We start from the raw sequence: 23,678 nt of genomic DNA, 5'->3' as shown, positions 1-23,678 counted from the left end.
GTGGTTGGCTGGAGGAAGATCCCGGAAAGTTCTATGCGACCAAGGGCTGTGGCAAGGAAGGACGAACCGGTGAGGCTGGCACGATGGTGAGAAGATCTTCGCCCTGGAAGCCGAGACTCCCCCGAGAGGAGCTCGTAGGAGTTCGGCCGCTGGGACTTAGGAGATTCACCCTGGAAGCCGGCGTCCCCCCAGGAGGAGCCCGTAGGGACCCGGCCGCTGGGACTTAGGAGAGCCCGTGGGGGCGGAGTCAGACGGAGTCCAAGGTTGTCGCTCACCAGTCCAGAGTCGTGTGCCAGGGAATCGTCGCTTGCCAGTCCGGGGTCAGAAGCCAAAGGATCGCTGTAAGCCAAGCCGGGGTCAGAGAGCCAGGAATCGTCAAAAGCCAGTCCGAGGTCCAGAGCCAGAGGGATCACCGTAAGCCACGCCGGGGTCAGAAGCCAAGAATCGTCGTAAGTCAGTCCAGAGTCAGAAGCCGAGAATCACCGTAAGCCAGTCCAGGATCAGGAAACCAAGAGGGTACAGGAACGCAGCAACTGGAGACAGGGTAAACCTGGGAACCTCGTTGCAAGGCACTGGAGGAGAGCAGCTGCAGGGCTTAAGTAGCCCTGCAGCGTCTGACGTCACCGGAGGCAGTCCTGAGTATTTCCCGCGCTGGCCCCTTTAAATTGGAACCTGAGACGCGCGCGTGCGTCTAGGGGGCGGGGCCAGCCGCCGAAGGACGCCGGCTGCTCCGGCGGGGTGGAAACGGAGCAGAAGAGGGCCCTGCAGGCCCGGGCGAAGCTGCCCGATGTCGGGGCTGAAGCGGAGGAGGTCCCCGGAGGCCTGGGGAATGCGGGAAGACATCGGGGCCGCGACTGGGTAGGCAACGATCCCGGGGCCGCCCCGGGATCGCAACAGGAGGAGCCACTATGGTGTTCAGCAACCCAGGAAGAGCTGGCACTCTCAGGCCTTAGCCTGGGAGGAGATGGGAAGGCAAATAATATAAAAAGGTTAAACAAGCAAAGAAAGCACTGGACCAAAAAAAAAAAAGAAGAGAAAAATAAGAAAAACACAAAGAGAACTAGGACAAAGTATTGAAAAGAAATAAAAAGAAATAAAAGGTTGGCCAGGGTGGGTAGAGCTGTATTCTGCTCCAAAAGATTTTGGGATGGCATCTAATGTTTTTAATGGGGGGGGGGGGGGGGGGGGGTTTCCAGCCCTTTTATTATTGTGCTGTGTGGCCTGTGTGTGTGGTATCTGTCTGGTGTGTGTGTGTGTCTGTGTGTGTGCTCTATGTCTGGTTGTGGTATGGAGTGTGTGAGTCTGTCTGGTGTGCTTTATCTGTGTGTGGTCTGTATCTCTGTGTGTCTTTCTCTGTCTGGGTGTGGAATAGAGTTTGTTTCTATGTGTTTGTCTGGAGTACTTTGGTCTGTATATATGTGATCTGTGTCTCTGTTTGTGATATGGTCTGTCAGCCAATGTCTCTCTCTCTATGTCTGACTATGGTTTTCTGTCTAAGAGTGGTATGTCTATATTTCTGTGCCTGACTGGGTGATGGGTTTCTTTCTCTCTGTGGGGTGTCTATGTCTGGATTTGAGGTAACTTTGTCTCTCTGTGTTTGTCTAGGTATTGCCTAACTATGTCTATGTGTGGGGTTTCTGTGTCTGTGTTTGTCTGGATATTTGTTTCACTCTCTGTCGGCCTGGATGTGGGGTGTCTGCCTCTATACCCATGTGTATGTGTGAAATTACTCCTTTTAGTAACTTGAAGAGAAACAAAATGGGGACTTTGAGCCACTGGTTGGCAGTGTGGCTGCCTGGTGAATATCCTTCATGTACATATGTGTATTGTGTATGTAGGTATATAGGTATATACACACACAGACACTTATACATGTATATAATATCACATCTTGGGGAGCCCCAACTAATTTCATTAATGGAAAGGGCCCATGGCTCAAAAGATTTGCTCACCCCTGCTCTAGATTGAGGAGGTCATGGGATGAGAGTGAGAGGGGACAGACAGGATTAATCCAAGAAATATTTATTTTCAGAGAGGGTAGTAGATGCATGGAACAGTCTCCCAGGTAGTGGTGGTGGTGGTGGTGGTGGTAGTGACAAGGACAGTATCTGATTTCAAGCACTACCCTTAACAGAAACATGGGGGTAACTTGCACGGAGTGGCAACTTTCTGGGCAAAATTGCTAGGTGGATTGGATGGACAATTTGCTCTTTTTCTGCCATTGTTTCTATGTTAAGAATCTCAGAGGGCTCTGAGGGAATGGTAGGGACTGTAGACCTGAGCAGTTGTGTGGATGGATAGATAAAATAGGCTGCATGATATTTTTTTGCCGTTACATTTCTGTTTCTTACCATATGCATTCATTGCTGCAATGAACCATTTATTGGTTTGCAGAAAATAACAATATCACTGCATTCAATTGATGAAAATACAGCAGCACATCTTTTGATGAGATTCAAAGTGATGAGGATCTGTGGTTAGTTCTTACCTCCCGCCAGCAAAGGCCCTCAGTGGGCCTTGTGTACTAGCTGTCTCGTCCTCGAGCTCTATGGCTTGTAGGTCCTGCTGGTGGCCATGTTTTTTTCCGGTAGTACCTCAGATATAAACTGAATTTTACCACACACTTTTAATCCACACCTTATTGCATTGGCCCCTTTGTAAATACACTGAATCTGCAACTACAGATCTTGATTTTTGGTAATCCATTTTACTGCAGAATCTGAAATGTGCTTTGATTTATTATCTCGATTTAATCTACCTCAAAATAAAGCAAGCACCTAGGGAACATCTATTCTGCGGCAATTCAATTAATTGCCTCAGCTAAAGCTGCACTGTTCCTTTACCGGAAGTCTTAATTTCATTATTCTGCAGGAGACAGCACAAATGTATGTCAGCATATCCGGTCTTAATGTTGCCTGGGAGAAACTCGGCCATGGTAGGGGGGCAATTTTCAAACATTGCACGTAAGAAAGAAGGCAAAATCGCATCTACGTTACACCAGTTTTCAAAACGGACTTACATGCATGTCTGCTTTGAAAATTAGCCCATCAAATCTGCTCGCATGCACTTACAGCGGATGAAACGTGTGCAGAATCTTTTCTGGAACATGTATGCATATAGAGGTAGATTTTCAGACGTACGCGCGGGTGTACGTGTGCGTGCGCTACCTGGCGCGCACACATGTACACCCGATTTTATAACATAGGCACGCGCATGTTATAAAATCAGGGGTCAGTACGCGCAAGGGGGTGCACAATTGTGCACCTTGCGTGCACCAAGCCACACTGCCTTCCCCCGTTCCCTACCCTCCCACCCCATCTTCCCTTCTCTTCCCCTACCTCCCCTGCCCTTCCCCCCCCCCCTACCATTTTCTTTTTTTTCCTTTTGTTCTAAAACTTATTTCAGCCCTGGGCCGGCGCGCGATCCCCGGCACAGCGGCAAATGGCCACTGTGCCGGGAGCCTCTGACCCCTCCCCACCCCTTTTTGCAAGCCCCGGGACTTACATGCGTCCCGGGGCTTTACGTGCGTCACCGGGTCTTTTGAAAATAGGCCCGGTGCACGTAACCTTTTGAAAATCCAGCCCATACTTTGCAAAATCCAAATGTATGCGCAATAAGTATGCTGGGCTCAGTGGACCGTTGCTCTGAATTCAGAGTGCCATTTCTTAGGTTCTGCACCTCAGACATGACTTGCACATGGAAGTTTACCCGCCCATCAGCTGAGCAATTTTGTAAAAGGCCATTTCTGTGCGTGAAATAGTTTTACCTACAGAAGTCATTTTGAAAATTAGGCAGACAGTGTCTGAAATGGGCGTTTCTTCTTCACTTCCTTGGCTGGCTGGTACCATGCTGTCCTCTGCAGGTAGACGAGCACACTGGTTAACAGAAGAGAGAATCCACAGCATACAAGAGACCTAACCTGCCACCTTGACAAACCTTTCCGACTTGTGCTTAAATTTAATTATATGCATGCCTAGGACTGGCACGCTCACAAACTACGCCTTGCAGTTGTTGGATCTTTCTTATTGGATCACCGCTGAGAGGAAATCTTGAGGGTTGATCTGGAAATTGGCAAATTACCTTGACAACTGGAAAGGAGCGTCAAAATCCTTTTAATATGCAGCAGATACAAATTCTCAGTGCAGGGTTCCTTTTTTTTTGTCGGTAATTTTATAGATGCGTGTGTATGTATATATTATTTTCCCCCCATCAGCAACGGCTTCTGAAGATTTTCAGCTTCTTTTGAAGTGATTCCAAACACTTTGCCTGGGGAGCCAGGAACCTGCCAGAGTATGCGTTTGAAAAAAAAAGGAATAGAAAAATAGGTCCTTAAGGGGGCTGCGCCCTAAGAGTTATGAGCTCTCATAAGTCATCAAAGGAAAGAAAAGGTGTCAGTCAGCCCACACACTCCTGGGGAGCTGGGGGCTGGCCTTGACTGGGAAGAATTTGCCGTGTAAGAGAGAGAGAGAGAGAGACTCTCTGAGCCTGGCTGTGGATTCAAGACAGAGCTGCTGAGGGGGAGCAGCAAGATCAGAGGGAAATGAACAAAGTTAGCAAGGTCTGGAGGAATGGCAGAAGGCCTTCCAGGAGGCGGAAAGAAAAAGGGTGCCGGGCGGAGGAGGAGGAGGAAGAGGAGGAGCTGCATAGTCCAGAGTCCTGCGAGGAAGGCTTGTGCAGCCTGAGCCTCTGTATTGGTGGTAAGGAGCTTTTTTTTTTTCTCCACAGATGGCTTGACTGATTAAGAGAACATTTTTTTTTAATTATTAATTCTAGTGCTACTGCTTAATGCTTCCTAGAGCCAAAGTGGATCCCAGCTGCCCATGTTCTGTAATTGTCTTAAATGCTGGCCACTGATTGCTTAGCTAAGCACACTTTTTATGGATGGAACTAGGGACAGAAGATAGGGATGGAGAGGAGCGCGGAGGCATGGCAGGCTGACGTTGCTGCACAGCGTGCCGGATTCTCGTGCTCTGCATGGTCTCCATGTGCCCGCTGACCCTTGGCTGTGCTCTTCCAAGCTGTAAGCAGAGTGAAAAGAATCGATAAGGCGGGGCAGTCTTAAGGCAGGGTTTTCAACCCCGTCCTGGAGACACCCCTAGCCAGGCAGGCTTTCAGGATATCCACAATGAATATGCATGAGAGAGAGATTTGCACAGATCCCCTGGTCTAAGGGAAGATAAAAGGAGGGCTTGGAGCTTGCCCTTTTCTGGGACTCTGTAGCAGCCGCCTGCCTGGTTTGCACTTCTCTGGCACCTGGGGCATGATGGCTGATTTCTGGCTGCATCATGGCAGGGCCAGCACTGTGCAGAGCAAAGGCAGAGGACCCGGGGCCTGCCGCTTGATTTCTGAAGCAACTGCAGAGGTGTGGGTGCAAATGTTAAACCCTTCCTCTTCATTCCACACCTCCTGCTTCCCAATACTGTGCAAGAAAAGGCTTTTATTATTTTGATCTTTTATAAGCAAGTGAGTGGTGCACTTTGAATCCAGCTCTAATCCCCGGTAAAGGTGATTGTGTCTGGAAATGGCACCTAAACCAGATTGTGGCATTAATTTATGGTTGTGTTAAGCCGCAGCCTACTGGGCAAGGAATCTGTGTATGTTGCTGCGTTGTTACAGGTTGGATTTAAATGTAATATCTGGCCTTCCCAAATCCAAGATGAGGGAAGGAAGAGTTGGTAGGTCCCTTGACCGGAGAGATTACAGTCTAAGTTTGTTCTTGAGGTAATGCAGGGTGAAGTGACTCAAGTTCACAAGCAGTGGCAGCAGGATTGGAACCACTGCTGCTCTGGGTTTCAGCTGCTGCTCTAACCACTAGGCTATTCCTCCAGGCCAGGGTTCATGTAGAGCATTGAACCTGCTCAGATTCTAAGAGACAGGGAGCAAAGGAAAGAGGAAGGGGAGAGAGAGGACAAGAGAAGAAGCCAGAGGGGAGAGAAAGAACACAGGAAGCAGATAACAGAAATGAGCTCAGATCCAGAAAGGGAGACCACTCACCAGCACCAAGAAACCTCTCCAGTTCTATGAAAATCACAGTTAAGGTTTTTATTTTCTACTGCCTTTGCAGACCTCAAGAGACGCTCTCATGATTATCGCTTTTAAATGCAATTTAGACAGTGGGTCAAGGCAACCCACTGTTTTCTTTATTATGGAGATGATGATAATGTCCATTTGCATCACAGATATGACTTGAGGCAAATAGAATTACTGGAGCGGGGGGGGGGGGGGGGGGGGGTGCTGTGTCGCCTGCAGCTGGGGATGCCCTTGGGAACAGCAGCTGACAAACCTTCACTCTGGCTTTTCATTACTGCTGCATCCAAAAGACAGACGCCGCCAGTAGTGAAAAGAAATACAAGGGAACAACTCCGATGACTGTTTCCATAGCCTGCTAGTCAGAACAAAGGCTTTTGTGACCAGTGCTAAATATTTTCAGAGCAGACACCCTGCCAAGCAGTTCTGCTCAGGAATGAGGATGTATCCACCGCTTAAGACAGGATATTAATAATAATAATAATATTATAATATTATTACTATTAAGAAGGTTGCATCGGCTGCTTCAGACCGGATATTATTATTGTTATATTATTATTATTGAAGATTATCCCCTGCTTTAGACAGGATAATATTATTATTATTATTATATTATTAAGGAGGATGTATCTACTGCTTCAGAAAGGACATTATTATTATTATTATTATTATTTGGGATGTATCCACTGCTTCAGACAGGATATTATTATTACTGAGGATATATCTGCTGCGTCAGACAGGATATTTTTATTATTATCATTATTATTATTATTGAGGATGTATCCGCTGCTTCAGACAGATTATTATTATTATTATTATGTAGGATGTATCCAATGCTTCAAGATATTATTATTATTATGATTATTATTAATAATAAGAAGGATATATCCAATGCTTCAGACAGAATATTATTTTTGAGGGGTTATATGCTGCTTCAAAACAGATATTATTATTATTATTATTATTATTATTAATAAGGAGGATGTATCTATTGCTTCAGATAGGAGAAGGCAGTCCCAGGTTTGAAAGGTCTGCTGGGCCATCGCTGCCACCTTTGGTCTTATTTCTACAATTTTAATTTGCCTCTTGCATTCGACACATTGCATATCTTCAGGAAGCATTTTTCCTCAGAACCGAAGTGATTTTCCACCCAATGGAAGTCCCCTCCCCTCATGCATGTGCCCCTGTTTTATGTAAAGTAAACGTGAGGATGGCTTGAAGCAGAATTGTCTTCCAATAAATATGAGGATATGAGCTGCAAGCAGGAAAGCATTTCTCGCCTTATCAACAAGCCTCTGAATGGTCCTAAATCAAACAGTCTCATTTTTATTTCTTTTCCACTGCATATTATGGGCTATAATGCAGAATTGTATTTACTGTGATGTAGAACTTCTTAAGCCTTGTCATGCTTGGGGTTGTGAACCCTTGAGCTGCTTGCAGAGGTGGTAACCACCCAGGCTCGTGGAACACGGACCGGGCCTTGCAAGCAGCAGCAGCAGCAGACGTGCCACAGGCTGAAGTGAAGTAGGTCAACTTCACCTGTACCAACCTCTTCGCCTGCAAGTTGAGCTTTTGCATTCTGAGGCCTGCAGGACTTCGATGAATGTCCACAGAGCCAAGTGGTGGTCAGAAGGATGAAACAGGTAGTGGTCCAACAAGGCGGAGGTCAAGCAAGGTCAGTATCCAGGTAGAGGGTCGAGGCAGGTGGAGGTCAAGCAAGGTTGCTATCCAGGCAACACAGTCCAAGTTGGCAACAAGAGATCAACCATAGGAGGACAGGGAAGGAGCAGGCGACAAAGCTGAAAGGGGGGACAGGACTGGGCTGGACAGTTAAGGACTGGAGCCAAGGTACAGAGCTGGAAGGAGAGAGGCCTGGCAGGAATCTGGAACACCAGGCGAAACACAGGAAGACCTGTTGCTGAGGCATCTGAGCGCAGCAGCGCAGGTGTTTAAATATCCCAGACTGGCTAATGTCATAGGTGTGCGCCACAGTGAAGTTCTCCCGCCAGGGCCTATAAAAATGGAGTGTGTGCCTAGGGGCTTCAGCCGGCAGTGCCCTCAGCGGTGGCAGCGAGGTGGCCAAGAGGTGAGTGAACGCTGGCCATGGTGTGGCTACCATGGTCAACAGAATGTTACAGCCCTTGTAACAAGGTTTAAAAATGTTTTCATATTGTTATGGTGGTGTTAGAAACTTGTTTTGGGTTTGGTAAGTAAATGGTTTATAAAATTGTTCCCCTTCTCTTATGGTTTTCATCTGAGTGAGAGATCACATCTACAAAGCATAAATGGGGCAGCACTGGTAGGTGACCCAGTTCCTGGAAGGAGACTCAGCCATTTCTGGGTTCTGATCCTGCGTTCCAGTATATTCTGACATTTGCAGACCAGTTTCTTCCATTGTAAATCAATCCTCCAGCAATGGAGTTCCTCAGGCTCCAGGAAGACCAGGGCAGGAATAAGGTGACATGCAACCATAGGCCGTGGGGGGGGGGGGGGGGGGGGGGGGGAGTTATTCTCCCCCTCCTCCCTATTGGGGGATGGATTTGATCCCTCCTGCCCAAATTCCCTTCCCTCTCCTTCCTCACTCTAGTCAGAACTGAAGATAAAGAAACATCAGCGCGGGGCCTTCAGCAGCCATTCTGCTCTGATGGACCCTGTGATGCCACACCCCTTGCATGGGTTTCCATGGTAACAGGAAGCCTATGTGAGAAGAGGGGGCAGGGTGCTGCAGGATCCATCAGGGCCCCCATGTTGATTTTTCATCATCTTTAGGGACCACTAGAGGAGAGAAGTGGTACTGCAGCTGCAGGCTTTGATTAACCAATGGCAGTGGTGGCTACACTCTGGCACCTATAAGAATTTGATGCCGGGGGCAGTTGCCTACATTTTATTTGCCTAAATTCGGGTCTGAAGAAGCCTAATGAATACAGAGGAGTTATAATTGTAAAATGAAACTAATAATTCAAAGATACTAAATTCTGAAGCAAAACAGAATCAAATAATTGAACAGAAAGGAGGGTGGTTTTTACCCCCTGGAGCCTGCACCAATATTCTATACTGGCGGGTTGCTGTTTTATTGCTCCAAGAAGAAGTACCTGCAGAGATTTGTGCCTGCTCTGCACCTGCATGGATGTACACCTGTGGGTACGTTTTCCAGCCAAAGTCCAAGGCAACCTGCATCATTAGCTGTCCCGACCTAATCCTGCCTTGGGAAAGTCCCTGAAGGATGCAGGTACAGTTATCACGTAATTGAAGAACATGCCTAATTTTACCAACAGAGAGGGCGGGCTGTTTTTCCTGTGGAATTGGCTTTGAAAATTGACCCATTTGATTCTGAAATACATTCACACATCTTGTTGCTGAAGTCCCACGTTCACCAAACAGAACTAAAGGTGAAGCTCTACTATTTGTGCCTGTAGCTGCCAGTTGGACAATGACTGCCTAACAAAACTTGTTTCCCATGCTTTGGAAGATCCTGCACTCAATCCAAATCGGCAGACAGAAGTAGAGATTAAGTGACATTTCATATTCCTGCACAGTTCACTATACTGTCCGTGTGGAAAAAACACCCGACATACCTGCAAAGCTGCTGCAGTTCAGACCCTCCACAATGGCCCCAAGCTGTAATTTCACATCCACCGGGTCAAGCTAGAGGTTAAGTGCTGCTGCCGTTCCTCTGAAGGGAGTAGGGCGTCCACATCCACTGTGCAAAACTTTGCCTCTAACAAAGACAAAGGCTGAAAAACAGCCACTGCTGAGCCTCAGCGGCAAGTGCAACTGGGACACTGCATTGTATTTTATTTTCAAATTTAAAAAATACATTCATTTTGAAGGGTAAATGATTACATTTGTGAGTCAGAGGCAGATGCACCCTAGACTATCTCCTTAATATTCAATGATTTGTCTTGGGTTTTGATTTTCACCACTTGGTTTAGAATTTAGATGCCTTGAATTGTTTAGTTTCCCTGTTTATTGCTGTTTTGTGAGTCACTAGTTGGGAAGGGGTGATTTATTTTTCTCTTTTGCTTCTTGGTTTTTGGAGTTATATTTGCATCAATCAATCTAGTTCTTAACCCCACTGTATGCAGATATATCACATGCATATTCATTAGGATAAAACCAGACCAGCTGGTGACTTTACAGTTATTCCCGTAGCAACCAACTGCCATGTCACAAGTGGAGGATTATGACTGCAGCCAGTGACGGACAGCAGGGGGGGGGGGGTGATAAATTGTGAGAGAGAAAGATCCTCTCGGCATGCAAAAGTTGGTAATGAGAGGCAGTGGTGGGGGGAGGGGGGGGGAGAGAGAAAATGCAAGGTAAATAAGATGCTGATTGATTTCCTGAGTCAGCAGCAGCTCCTCCACCACTCCTGCAAGCCCTGGGATGATGGAAGAGTGCGAGCAGCCCTCATAACTGCAAGCAAAGAGGCAGGTTATTCACCCTGGCGTTTCTCAGGGGGATAATTGTCGCTCAGATGGAGAAAACCGAACCCTGAACAATGTGGGAATTTGAAAGACAACGCATGCTGGCTGCTTGCCTGTAAAGCGAGATGGATCCAGTAATATGAAAGAACAGGCCACTGAAACAGAAATCTGTCTTCTATCCTCGGGTCCCCCGATATTCCCATGTCTCCATATCCCGGCGATTGCACTCATCTTTTCTGGAAATACGGCAGTGCTAGAAAGTAATTAGCCAATAAATTCTCCACATAACTGGCAAGGTTTTTTTTTTTTTTTTTTAATATCCTTTTTGCTGGAAGCTGTAGTGCGCTGGGAGCGTGCAGTACTTAAATCTTTCCAACCCAGTACATTTCTCCAGTTCAGAGATTTATAAATATTTCTATATCTGACATCCTACTTAATTCTCCAGAAAGCTATGCAGCCATACAATTTTTCTTTTATTAAACAGTGGAGCAACGTGGATGCTGGTCGCTGACCTTGGGATGGGACCTCGTTGGTGCTAAAAAGCCTGTGCGACTAGTAGGAGTTATCTGACCTTGTGACATGACCTGTCCAGAAGCCGAAAATGCTGCATTCAGGATCTGGCAGAGTAAAAGGGCATCAATTTAGATTTGGACTGAAGACGACAGCATGAAAGAGTTAAATAATCGTGGCATGCAATGACAATTACAGATAAAAGAAAATAAGCTCCAGCTAGTTGTAGATAAGCCTTCCTCTGGCAGTCCTCCCAGATCATTTCATACTGCTTTAAAGGTAACGGTTTGACGAACTAGTAAGGATGTGTGAAAAGCAGTTTTATTTTTCAAAACTCACTGGTTTGCTAAACCATACGATTTAAACTCCATGGTGGGGGGGGGGGGGGGGGGGGGGGGGGGGGACAAAAGGCCAATAAAATAGCAAGACAGAAAAATCTAGAAACCAATGCTGTGATGACATAATGAGCGTGAAGCCCATCCAGTCTGCCCAGTCTCCTTCCTGATGCCCCAGCCCCACCTCTGGTTTTTATTTTCTTCTTCACGGCTAAGGATCCTCTGTTCTTATCCCAAGCTTTCTTGAATTCGGTAACTGTTTTTTGTCTCCACCATCATCCCTGGCAGTTCGTTCCATGCACCCACCACCCATTTCCTGATGTTACCCCCACCCCTTGACACCACTCCCTTACAGCCTCATACCAGAACAGCTAAAAAAAAAAAAAAATAAATTTAAACAGGGGCTTTTGCAAATATAGCAAAAAAGACTAAATACCATTAAAAAAAAAAGTCTATGGTGGCAAAATGTCTCAGTTCTCGCCATTTTCGGTTTTTCTGCAAATATTTTTCCACTTCCAGAGCTAATAAATCTTCTGGGTGACTTCAGGTTAAGTGACCTAAAGATGAGTGCTGTAGGTAAAAGGCCTAATCTCACTGATTCTGAGTGACGCGATGGGCGATAAAATGTGAAGAGCACAAACCATAAATGAACTGTGGAAACCTTCCCTGCACAAGACGCAAGTGGCATAAATAAATCCCACTATCCGGACAACATACACCATAAACCATCATGTTAAATCCTAAAGGTTTCGTTGACTTTATTCTGGTTTGAGTACCAGAATTATCTGAGCAGTAAAGTAACCCACTGCTAAAACCCAAATAACTTTTATAGTCTTAAAATATATTCCCACAAATCTTTCAGCACATATAAGAACATAAGAAGTTGCCATACCGGCTCAGACCGAGGGTCCATCAAGCCCAGCATCCTGTTTCCAACAGTGGCCAATTCAGATTACAAGTACCTGGCAAGTACCCAAATATTAAGTAGATCCCATGCTACTAATGCTGTAACAGCAGTGGTTATTTGCTAAGCCAACTTGATTAATAGCAGTTTATGGATTTTGCTAGGAACTTATCCAAATCTTTTTTAAACCCAGTTACATTAACTGCTGTAACCACATCCTCTGGCAATGAATTCCAGAGTTTAATTGTGTGTTGAGTGAAAAAGAATTTTCTCCAATTTGTTTTAAATGTGCTACTTGCTAACTTCATGGAGTGCCCCCTAGACCTTCTATTATTTGAAAGAGTAAATAACCAATTCACATTTACCTGTTCTAGTTCTCTCATGATTTTACAGACATCTATCATATCCCCCCTCAGCCTTTTCTTCTCCAAGCCGAACAGCCCTAAACTCTTTAGTCTTTCCTTTATCATTTTGGTCACCCTTCTCTGTAACTTCTCCAGTGCAACTGTATCTTTTTTTGAGATGTGGCAACCAGAATTGCACACAGTACTCTAGGTGTGTTCTCACCGTGGAGCGATACAGAGACATTATGACATTCTCCATTTTATTCAGCGTTTCCTTCCTTTAACACCTAACATTCTGTTTGCTTTTTTTGACCATCACAGCACACTGAGATGCCTAGATCTTTTTCCTGAGTGGTAACTTCTAATGTGGAATTTAACATTGTGTAACTACAACATGGGTTTTTTTTCCCTTTATGCATCACCTTGCACTTGTCCACATTAAATTTCATCTGCAATATGGACACCCAATATTCCAGTCTCGAAAGGTCCTCAATCTGTTTGTGATTTAACTACTTTGAATAATTGTGTGTCATCTGCAAATCTGATCACCTCACTCATCATTCCCCTTTCCAGATCATTTATAATTATATTAAAATACACCAGTCCAAATACAGTTCCTTGAGGCACTCCACTGTTTACCTTTTTTCACTGAGAAAACTGACCATTTAATCCTATTCTCTGTTTCCTATCTTTTAACCAGTTTGCAATCCACAAAAGGGCATAGACTCCTATCCCATGACTTTTTAGTTTTCTTAGAAGCCTCTCATGAGGGACTTTGTCAAATGCCTTCTGAAAATCCAAATTTCTACATCTACTGGTTCACCTTTGTCCACGTTTATTCATCCCTTCAAAAAAATGTAACATATTTGTGAGGCAAGACTTCCCTTAGGTAAATCCATGCTAGCTGTGTTCCATTAATCTATGTTTATCTATATGTTCTGTGATTTTGTTCTTTAGAATAGTTTCTACTGTTTTCCCAGCACTGAAGTCAGGATCACCAGTCTATAGTGTCCTGGATCATCCTGGAGTCCATTTTAAATATCAGGATTATATTGGCCACCCTCCAGTCTTCAGGTACAATGGACAATTTTAATGATAGGTTACAAATTTTTACTAATAGAGCTGACATTTCATTTTTTAGTTCTTTCCAGGTGATTTGCTACTCTTTAGTTTGTCAGTCTGTCTTACTACATCTTCCAGGTTCACCATCATTTGGTTCAGTTCATCCAAATCATCAAACTTGAAAAACATCTCTAGAACCAGTATCTATCTCCCCAACATCCTTTTCTGTAAACATGAAAGCAATGAATTAATTCAGTCTTTCTGTGATGGCCTTATCTTTTCTAAGATCCCCTTTAACTCCTTGATCATCTAATAGTTCAACTGACTCCCTTGCAGGTTTCCTGCTTTGGATATATTTTAACATTTTTTTTATTATGAGCTTTTGCCTCTACGGCCAAGTTCATTTCAAATTCTCCCTTAGCCTGTCTTATCAATGTTTCACAGAAACATAGAAATGATGGCAGAAAAGATCAATGCTCCATCCAGTCTGGCTAAAAGACAGGAAACAGAGAGTAGGATTAAAAGGACAATTTTCTCAGTGGACAGTGGAGTGCCTCAGGGATCTGTATTGGGACCCTTACTTTTCAATATATTTATAAATGATCTGGAAAGAAATACGACGAGTGAGATAATCAAATTTGCAGATGACACAAAATTGTTCAGAGTAGTTAAATCACAAGCAGATTGTGATAAATTGCAGGAAGACCTTATGAGACTGGAAAATTGGGCATTCAAATGGCCGATGAAATTTAATGTGGATAAGTGCAAGGTGATGCATATAGGGAAAAATAACCCATGCTATAATTACACAATGTTGGGTTCCATATTAGGTGCTACAACCCAGGAAAGAGATCTAGGCGTCATAGTGGATAACACATTGAAATCGTCGGTTCAGTGTGCTGCGGCAGTCAAAAAAGCAAACAATGTTGGGAATTATTAGAAAGGGAATGGTGAATAAAACGGAAAATGTCATAATGCCTCTGTATCGCTCCATGGTGAGACCGCACCTTGAATACTGTGTACAATTCTGGTCGCCGCATCTCAAAAAAGATATAATTGCGATGGAGAAGGTACAGAGAAGGGCTACCAAAATGATAAGGGGAATGGAACAGCTCCCCTATGAGGAAAGACTAAAGAGGTTAGGACTTTTCAGCTTGGAGAAGAGACGGCTGAGGGGGGATATGATAGAGATGTTTAAAATTATGAGAGGTCTAGAACGGGTAGATATGAATCGGTAATTTACTCTTTCGGATAGTAGAAAGACTAGGGGGCACTCCATGAAGTTAGCATGGGGCACATTTAAAACTAATTGGAGAAAGTTCTTTTTTACTCAACGCACAATTAAACTCTGGAATTTGTTGCCAGAGGATGTGGTTAGTGCAGTTAGTATAGCTGTGTTTAAAAAAGGATTGGATAAGTTCTTGGAGGAGAAGTCCATTACCTGCTATTAAGTTCACTTAGAGAATAGCCACTGCCATTAGCAATGGTAACATGGAATAGACTTAGTTTTTTGGGTACTTGCCAGGTTCTTATGGCCTGGATTGGCCACTGTTGGAAACAGGATGCTGGGTTTGATGGACCCTTGGTCTGACCCAGTATGGCATTTTCTTATGTTCTTATGTCTGCCCAGGAAGCTTCCCATGGTAGTATCTGCCACGCCGTACAGGTTACCCCCATGTATCACTCAGTTTTGCTTGATATGCTTTGCTTATGGACTTGGCCGTAGAAGCAGTCCTGAGATTTTTCCTTAATGTCTGAGCATCAGTTCCCCAGATTGAAAAAAGTCATGGCTCTTGTTGGATGTCCCTGAATCCAAATCTCTTTCCTTTCAGCCCCCATCCTCTCTCCTTCAAAGTAGAGAGTGATCGTGCAATTGCTGTTATGGACGTGGACCCTTGGGCCGGCTGAGACTGATGATGTTGCTCCGTGGAGGACCCACAGTGTACGTCACAGCCGGGAGGCAGTGCTGGAGAGGTACTCCGGAGAAGGCTTCACCACTGGAAGCTCAAGGTCCCCCCCCCAGGAGGAGCCCGTAGGGACCCAAGCCTCTTGGTCTTAGGTGTGATCTGCAACCAAGGACCAGAAGAGCAGCCTGACGAGGAAGTCCAACGATGAGGCGGAGCCCAGGAGGTCAGAAGAGAATTCACCCTTGGAAGCCTGCGGCCCCCCCGGGAGGAGCCCGTGAGGACCCGAGCCGCTGGGACTTAGGCGAAAACCTCTGGGCAAGTGAAGAACCAGATACCTGCGGAAGTGGAGAGAGCTGTAGCTGGAGTCCAGGGACAAGCCAAGGTCAGGAGCCAGAAGTCAGATGTTGAAGACAAACCAAGGATGGAAGCTGAAGCTGAAGTCAAAGAACGAAGCAGGGTCAGAAGCCAGAAGTCAGAAGTACCACATTTCTGCAAAAATCAAAGACGGATATCACAAACTCTTAACACTACGACACCTAAAACCATTCCTCTCACCCAATGATTTCAGAACAATACTCCAACTACTCAGCTTCTCCAACCTAGACTACTGCAACTCACTGCTGTTCAACCTACCTCTCACCACCATACGACCGCTTCAAATCCTACAAAATACAGCTGCCAGAATACTCACAGGAACAAGAAAATTCAATCATATTACTCCAACCCTCATTTCGCTACACTGGCTCCCAATAAAATAGAGGGTTGAATACAAAATATTATCAATAATTCACAAAATAATATATGAAAAACAAACAAATTGGCTCAGCGCATCCATAAAACTCCACTCTCCAAACAGAAGCCTCCGATCAACAAACAAAGGCCTACTAAAAATCCCACCAACCCACCACAAACTCATAACAACTAGGAAAAGAGCCATATCCCTTGGAAGCCCCGAACTGTGGAACTCCCTTCCAAAAGAACTGAGAATGCAACCAAACCTAAAAACCTTCAAAAAAGAGCTAAAAACCTGGCTGTTTACAAAAGCCTACCAAACCCTTAATGACACTACACCAAATTGACTTCACTAGAAGAATCCAGACTATATATATATTAAAACTACCCCAAGAAAGATTTACTAGTTCGACCGAATAGTCACCTTAACAAATGTTTTATCTGTCGATAATGTTTAATAACAGAGAATCGATACTTTGTAAACCGTTGTGAAGGCGAAACCGAACGACGGTATATAAAACTTGATAAATAAATAGGTCGAGAGCCAAAACCAGGAACAGAGGCTGAAGCCGGAGTCGATAAATGAAGCAAGGTCAGGAGCCAGAAGTCAGATGCCAAAGACAAACCAGGGACGGAAGCTGAAGCCAAAGTCAAAGAACAAAGCAGAGTCAGAAGCCAGAAGTCAGAAGCCGAAGACAATCAGGAATCAGGAACCACAACTAGAGACTCAATAAAGAGTGAACCTCGCTGCAAGGCGAGGTTTAGGCCAAGCTGCAGGGTTTAAATACCCTGCAGCATCTGACGTCATCCGAGGGCGTCCTCTGACTTTTCCTTCGCTAGCCCCTTTAAATTCCGAGCCCCTGTGCGCACACGCCTAGGGGGCGGGGGCCAGACACGATGGGACGCCGGCGTCTCCCTCGAGGAGGGAGCACCGCGGCTGAGGCCTGGGCAGGCCGAATCGGCACTAAAGTGGCCCGGGCCGGCCTCGAGGTGAGTGAAGGACCCGGGCTACGGCCCGGGGCCATAACAATTGCATCAAAAGCATCAAGGCTTATTGGTTAAGGTGTTATGAACCCTGCCTGCAGAGCTATTCCCCGCGAGCAGGCTCCACTCACCTCCCATGCTGCTTGCCCGACGCGGCACAGATGCCACCAGAGTCAGGCCTTCCCGCGCGGCTGGAGCCACGGACTTGCTTCCCCTGCGGCCCGGAGGCCGCCCATCGGGTCTCCTCTTCACCGCGGCTGGAGCCGCGGACTTTCTGCTCCTCTTCATGGCACAGGAGCCGCCGCCATCACCTTCCTCCTCCGGGGCTGCAGGTCGCATCCCCGGGCTCGATTGGCGGCCAGAGCCACCCCCCGAGGCCTCCTGCAGCGGCTGGAGCCGCTGCCATCTTCGGGGCTCGCCTCCAGGCTCAGCCCTGCGTCTACGGCGTCGATGTCGGTGCAGGCCGCTGTCCGCAATCCTGCACAAGTTCCTGCTTCTTCCTAGGCGTGCGGGCGTGCCTCTCTCTAGGATTTAAAGGGCCAGACACAGGAAGTGTGCTGGCCCCACCTTTGAATGGACTTCCTGCTTGAGCCCTATAAAAGGGCTGCTTCGTCACTTCAGTCTTCGCCTTGCATCGGAGTTACTTCACTCTGGAGGCTCCTGCCTGCCAGAGCTCCATCAGGTCTTCTTCGTGGAGCTCCTCTTCGTTTCGTCTTCATGTCAAGTCAAGTTAAGTCTTCGTGCCTGAGGTCCTCGTCCAGGTGTCCTGGTGTCTCGTCTTGATCGTCTGCTTCCTGATGTCCCAAGTTCCTTGGTGTCAGGCCTTCTTGGTGTTCGCTTCAACGCTCCTGAGCCTTCTGGTCCTGTCAGGCCGTGCTCCCTCAGATGACGTCTTTCCCGAGCGTGGAGTAGCCTCCAGGTGGAATTCGTTCCTGTGCTCCTGAGCCATCATGTCCTGCCAGCCTTTGTGGTGCTTTGGACGACATCTGGCTCCGTCGGCTGAGTCCCACCTCGACTGGACTCTTCCCTGCACTTGTCCCGCTCTCCGCGTGGTCCGTTACCAGCCTCCTCGGGCTGTGTAGGGCACGCAGTGGGACACGGTGGTCCGCGACCAGCCCATTGGGTCCACCCATGAAGGTGGGCTGTGTAGGGCGCCCTGAGAGACAGTGCCAATGTTCACCCTCCCAGCTTCTCGTCTCATCTGGACTTCTTCAAGTTCCTCGTCTCGTCCTGGATGCCGTTGCATCAGTCTTGGTGTCATGTCTTCGCTTCAATGTCTTGTTCCTGATGTCGTCGCATCGACTCTGGTCCGGAATGCTGTTGCATCGACCATTGGTCCGTGATGTCTTTGCATCAGCCTTGGTGTCATGTCCTCAACTACCTTGGTGTCATGTCTTGATTCAGCCCTCGTCTCTGATGCTGTCCGCATCAGCCTTGGTGTCATGTCTTCGTCTGCAGTGCCGTAGCATTGACTTTGGTGTCATGTCTTCATGTCAAGGCCTGTCTGCCCTCATCCTCAGGCCAGGCCTGCTGCTCCATGCCAATCTAAGTGGCAGGTCCGATAGGGCTCGGAATGGTCGGAGGACCATTCAACTTCCAACATCATTATGTTATTGGCCTTGGGAGCTTGCAGGCCTGGCAGAGGGTAAGACCGTCAGCTATGCTGGAGCACGCCGTCAACCCTCGGTTCGGCCCTGGATCCGTCTGGGGTCGGGCTGAGGCCCAAGGGCACACAAAACACCCCCGTTATGCAACATAAGGTTAGTAATCCCATGCCTTCTATTAAGGGTAGTAACTGCTGCTCTGTGCTAGTTACCCCCATGCTCATCAGTTCCACCAACTGTAAAGGTCAGGGTCCTCAGTTGCTGTCTAAATCCAATTCCCCTTTTCTTCTGCCGTTGAAGCAGAGAGCAACGTTGGAGTTGCATCAAAAGTATCAAGGCTTATTGGTTAAGGGGAGTAACTGTCACATCAGCAAGTACTCCCATGCATGCTTTCATATTTATTTTGATAGTGCTTATTCTTTTTGCTATTTTATTCAGGTGGATCTTTCTTCCAAATTTTGAAGGATTTTTTTTGGCTAAAATAGCCTTTCACCTCACCTTTTAACTATGCCGGTAATTGTTTGGTTTTCTTTCCACCTTTCTTAATGCATGGAATACATCTGGACTGCACTTCTGCACTTCTAAGATGGTATTTTTAAACATTGTCCATGCCTGTTGTATACTCTTAACCTTTGCAGCTGCACCTTTCAGTTTTTTTCTATTTTCCTCATTTTATCAAAGATTTCCTTTTGAAAGTTTAGTGCTAGAGCTTTAGATTTATTTATTGTCGCCCTTCCAGTCATTAGTTCAAATTTGATCATGATATGAAACTATTGCCAAGTGGCCCTACCACTGTTACCCCTCTCACCAAATCCTGCATTCCACTAAGAATTAAATCTAAAATAGCTCCCTCTCTCATGGGTTCCTGAACCAGTTGTCCAAGAAGCAGTCATTTATTCCATCCAGGAACTTTACCTCTCTAGCATGTCCTAATGTTATATTTATTCAGTCAATATTGGGGTAATTGAAATCTCATATTATGATTGCAATGCCAAATTGGTTAACTTCCCTGATTTCTCTTAGCATTTCATCATCCGTCTCATCATTTTGGCCAGGTGGACGGTAGTATACCCCTATTGCTGTACTCTTATGCAACGCAAATGGGATTTCTACCCATATAGATTCTACTCTGCCTTTAGTCTCCTTCAGGATCTTTATGCTGTTGGACTTTATGCCCTCCCGGACATAAAGCCCCCTCCCCCCCACATCAAGTTTATCCTCCCTATCATTGCGATATAATTTGTACCCTGGTATAGCACTATCTCATTGGTTATCCTCCTTCCACCAGGTCTTTGAGATGCCAATTAAGTCTATCTCATCATTCATTGCTATACACTCTAACTCCCCCATGTTCTTAGACTTCTGACATTGGCATACAGATATTTCAAAGTATGTTTTTTGTTTGTATTAACAGCCTGCTTTTTAGTTGACAGGGATGTTGGGATGCCCTAACTCTCCTGCTTCATTAGTATCCTTCGAAGATACCTCTCTCCAAATAATGCGCTGCTGAGCGATTGTCAGCTTTCCCTTTTGTTTTAGTTTAAAAGCTGCTCTATCTCCTTTTTAAACATTAGCGCCAGCAGCCTGGTTCCACTCTGGTTAAGGTGAAGCCCGTCCTTTTGGAAAAGACTCCCCTTTCTCCAAAAGGTTGCCCAGTTCCTTACAAATCCCGCTTCTCTGCACCATTGTCTCATCCACGCGCTGAGACTCTGGGGCTCTGCCTGCCTCTGGGGACCTGCGCGTGAAACAGGGAGCATTTCAGAGAATGCCACCCTGGAGGTTCTGGATTTAAGCTTTCTACCTAAGAGCCTAAATTTGGCTTCTAGAACCTCCCTCCCACATTTTCCTATGTGGTTGGTATCCCCATGTACCATGACAACCAGCTCCTCCCCAGCACTGTCTACGCAAGTACTTGTACATTAATATTACAAATTAATTTACAGAGTAGTTTAAACTACTTGTATTGACCGCATGACTATTGATACTGAAGCACATTAAAAGTGCAACATGTTGGACTTTAGTTCAGCTTTAGTTGTTGTTTTACTTGTACACAAGTTTGAGAAATGCTTGCTGTCTCCATAAGCCTGACTACTTTAAACAGTCTGAAAAGTCTTCATTGGTTTAAAAGAATTTATTTTCTGCTTGGCTTCAAACTGACTGCTATTAGCACAAGAATAGATCTCAGCAATTAAAGTTATTGAGAAAAGGAATATGTTTTCCGATCCACGCTGTTACAGTAACAGAAGTTAACTGTGAGAATCAATTAAAGGAATGATCTCTCCAGAGCCAGTTTGGACCTCACTCGACAGTCCGGGCTGGATCTTGCCACAGGTGGGAAATTCCCTTGAAGTCTCCTGGCGTGTCCTCAAAGCCTTTTAGTTACGTTTCCAAAACACCAAGTGCCGTTTCATTAAGTAAGAAGTTATTAAGCCACGTTTTCTCCAGAGGTTGGCTGGAAGAGGCTGAGCCCAGATTCAGCGTCTGTTCTCTCTAGTGCTTCAGTTTAATAATATCTTAATTGATTTTGTTAAAAAATAAAGAGAGAGTCAACAAACGGATCAAAGGAGACGGTGTCAGGGGCTGCTATGTATTTGCCAGGCATCAGGCTGATTCAAGCAGCAGTGACCCAAGTATTAAACCCGGAAAAAGTTTCTATACAATGGAAATGCCTTAACCCTCGCTCTGCCACTTATTCTGGTTCCAAGCTGCCATCAGATGCTTTGATAGGATCTTTCTTCCAGTTCTGAAAGGGGTCGGAGAAGGCAGACGTGGTTCTGCTTTAAGGGGGTCATTTTTTAATAGCAGCCCACCTACATTAGGCGGCAAAAACACATTAGGTTACACCAGTTTTCAAAGCGGACTTGCGCACGCCAGTCCCCTTGGAAAATAATCCCACCAAATCTACCTCCACAAAATTCCACCTGCTGTTATATGCACGGAAATTCTGGGGAAAAACTTGCACGCATACTTTTCAAAACCCCAAAGTATGCGCAAGTCCAAACTCCTCCTCCCCCAGCTCCGCCCCAGGAACGCCTCCGTTCCGTCCAGACCAGCTTCCGTGCGAACAGGCAGTACAGGTGTAACTGTACCCACATCTCGGGCGGGCAGCTTTATAACCAGCCATTCCTGCAGGTAAAGCACTGTCTTACCTGTGGAAATGGCTTTTAAAATGCAAAGGTGGCTGAGGGCAAGAAATGGCCGTCCTTGTCTAACTGCAGTAAATGCGCAGGCATTACAAGTAGCATTAGAGAAACCTGGAGAATATTCTGGTGTACAGACTTGATGATCTTAGTGAATCTGTTCTAACAGTACTGTTTTCATGGTATTATCTATTCTAAATTCTTTGAATATGTTGGCAGAGGATTACGGCCCACAACGCCCATCTATTTTGTCCATTTTCCCTTCCTGTTACAGTACCGCACACCCAGCTTGATCTCCAACTTAAATCTCACTTTCCCGCTAATCCTTCATGCTTGTCCCAGGCTTTCTTGAATTCTGACACCATTTTTGCCCTCACTACTTCCATTAAAAGACTGTTCCAGCAACTACCAACTTTCTGCAAAGAAAACTTTCCTTACGTTATTCCTGAGCTGACCCATCCTCCCCCTTTCAGCCTATGATCTCTTCTTCTAGAGCATTCTTTCATCTGGAAAAGGTTTGCTTCTTCTACAATATTTATAACTTTCAGGCATTTGAATGTCTCCATCATTTCAGCCTTTCTTTCCACTCCTTTAGGGCAGTGGTTCTCAACTTTTTTTTCGGTCACGACACACTTGACAGACTGTTCTCACATGTGTGACACACTGAACATGTGACCATCACGGAGCTAAATGTAAACAAACATTCTGCATCCATGGGAACCCCCTCAACTCCCACCAATGGATGCAGAGCAGAACTAGAACATTCCCCGTACAATTCACCATACAAAAAAGATATTCCGTCTCTGGTGACATCTCAGCAGCAAAACAAACTCCCTCTACTACCTGGCGCAACAGTCCTTCTTATAAAAAACAGTAATTTGCCACCAATGCATATCCTATTGAGAAAACACAGAAAATAAGATTGATACAAATGCCTACATGCTAGTAAAATACCTCACCTCAGTCACTCACACAAAACCAACCTTCGCCAAGTATCGAAAAACCACATAATTATAAATGTGGAGACAGAAACTGGAATGGAAACCCAAAACAGTTACTCTGCTTGCAGTGCAAACCTGGAGAAATGGGAAGAGAAATATAGCACCTAGCATAGTCCCAGGATCTGCAATAATGCACAGAAACTAATCTGCACAAAGTTACACCTGCATTATGGAACACACTCAAACAGTAACAACCCTATTGTTATGGTTTGTGGGTATGTGGACCCTTGGCCCGAGATGGGCGTTGTTACCACCTGTGGGGAGGAGCCCCTCAGGTGCACACCATCAGGAGGCGAGGTCAGGCACAGCAGAGCGGGAGGCGCGAGACTCACTGTGCAGGAGGTATTCCGGAGAGCCAACTCCGAGGGGCGGAGCTGCGCAGTGTGGGAGGTGTTGATGTAATGACGTAGGCCAACCCACGGAGCAGGGAAGCCCGAGTCAGGTCTCCGCTGATGATGTATGCTCAACCCCGAGAAGCGGGAAGCTCTGACAGTCTCTGTATAGCACGGAAGCACTGCCCCGAGGAGCGGAGAAGCGTTTGCAGTCTCTGTATAGCATGTAGATGTGACCCCGAGGAGCAGGAAGGCGTGGACAGTTGCAGTGTAGCACAAGAGCACTGTCCCGAGGAGCGGAGAAGTGCTGACAGTCTCTTGAATAGCACGTAGGCACAGCCCCGAGGAGTAGGGAAGCGCTGACAGTCTCTA

At 46.0% G+C, this 23,678-nt stretch overlaps 1 protein-coding gene across 1 annotated transcript in view; it reads left to right on the top strand.

The window, feature by feature from the left end:
- The first annotated feature begins 4,427 nt into the window (after nt 1–4,427).
- Nucleotides 4,428–23,678, top strand: part of GRIP2 (glutamate receptor interacting protein 2) — a 288,825-nt gene continuing 269,574 nt past the window's right edge. Inside the window, 1 exon segment of the mRNA XM_029601383.1 lies at nt 4,428–4,697. Coding sequence (XP_029457243.1) covers nt 4,541–4,697 — 157 coding nt within the window. The 5' untranslated portion in view covers nt 4,428–4,540.

The sequence above is a fragment of the Rhinatrema bivittatum genome, chromosome 4, assembly GCF_901001135.1.
Source record: "Rhinatrema bivittatum chromosome 4, aRhiBiv1.1, whole genome shotgun sequence".
Classification (NCBI taxonomy): domain Eukaryota; kingdom Metazoa; phylum Chordata; class Amphibia; order Gymnophiona; family Rhinatrematidae; genus Rhinatrema; species Rhinatrema bivittatum.
This window is presented reverse-complemented; position numbering and strand designations above follow the sequence as displayed.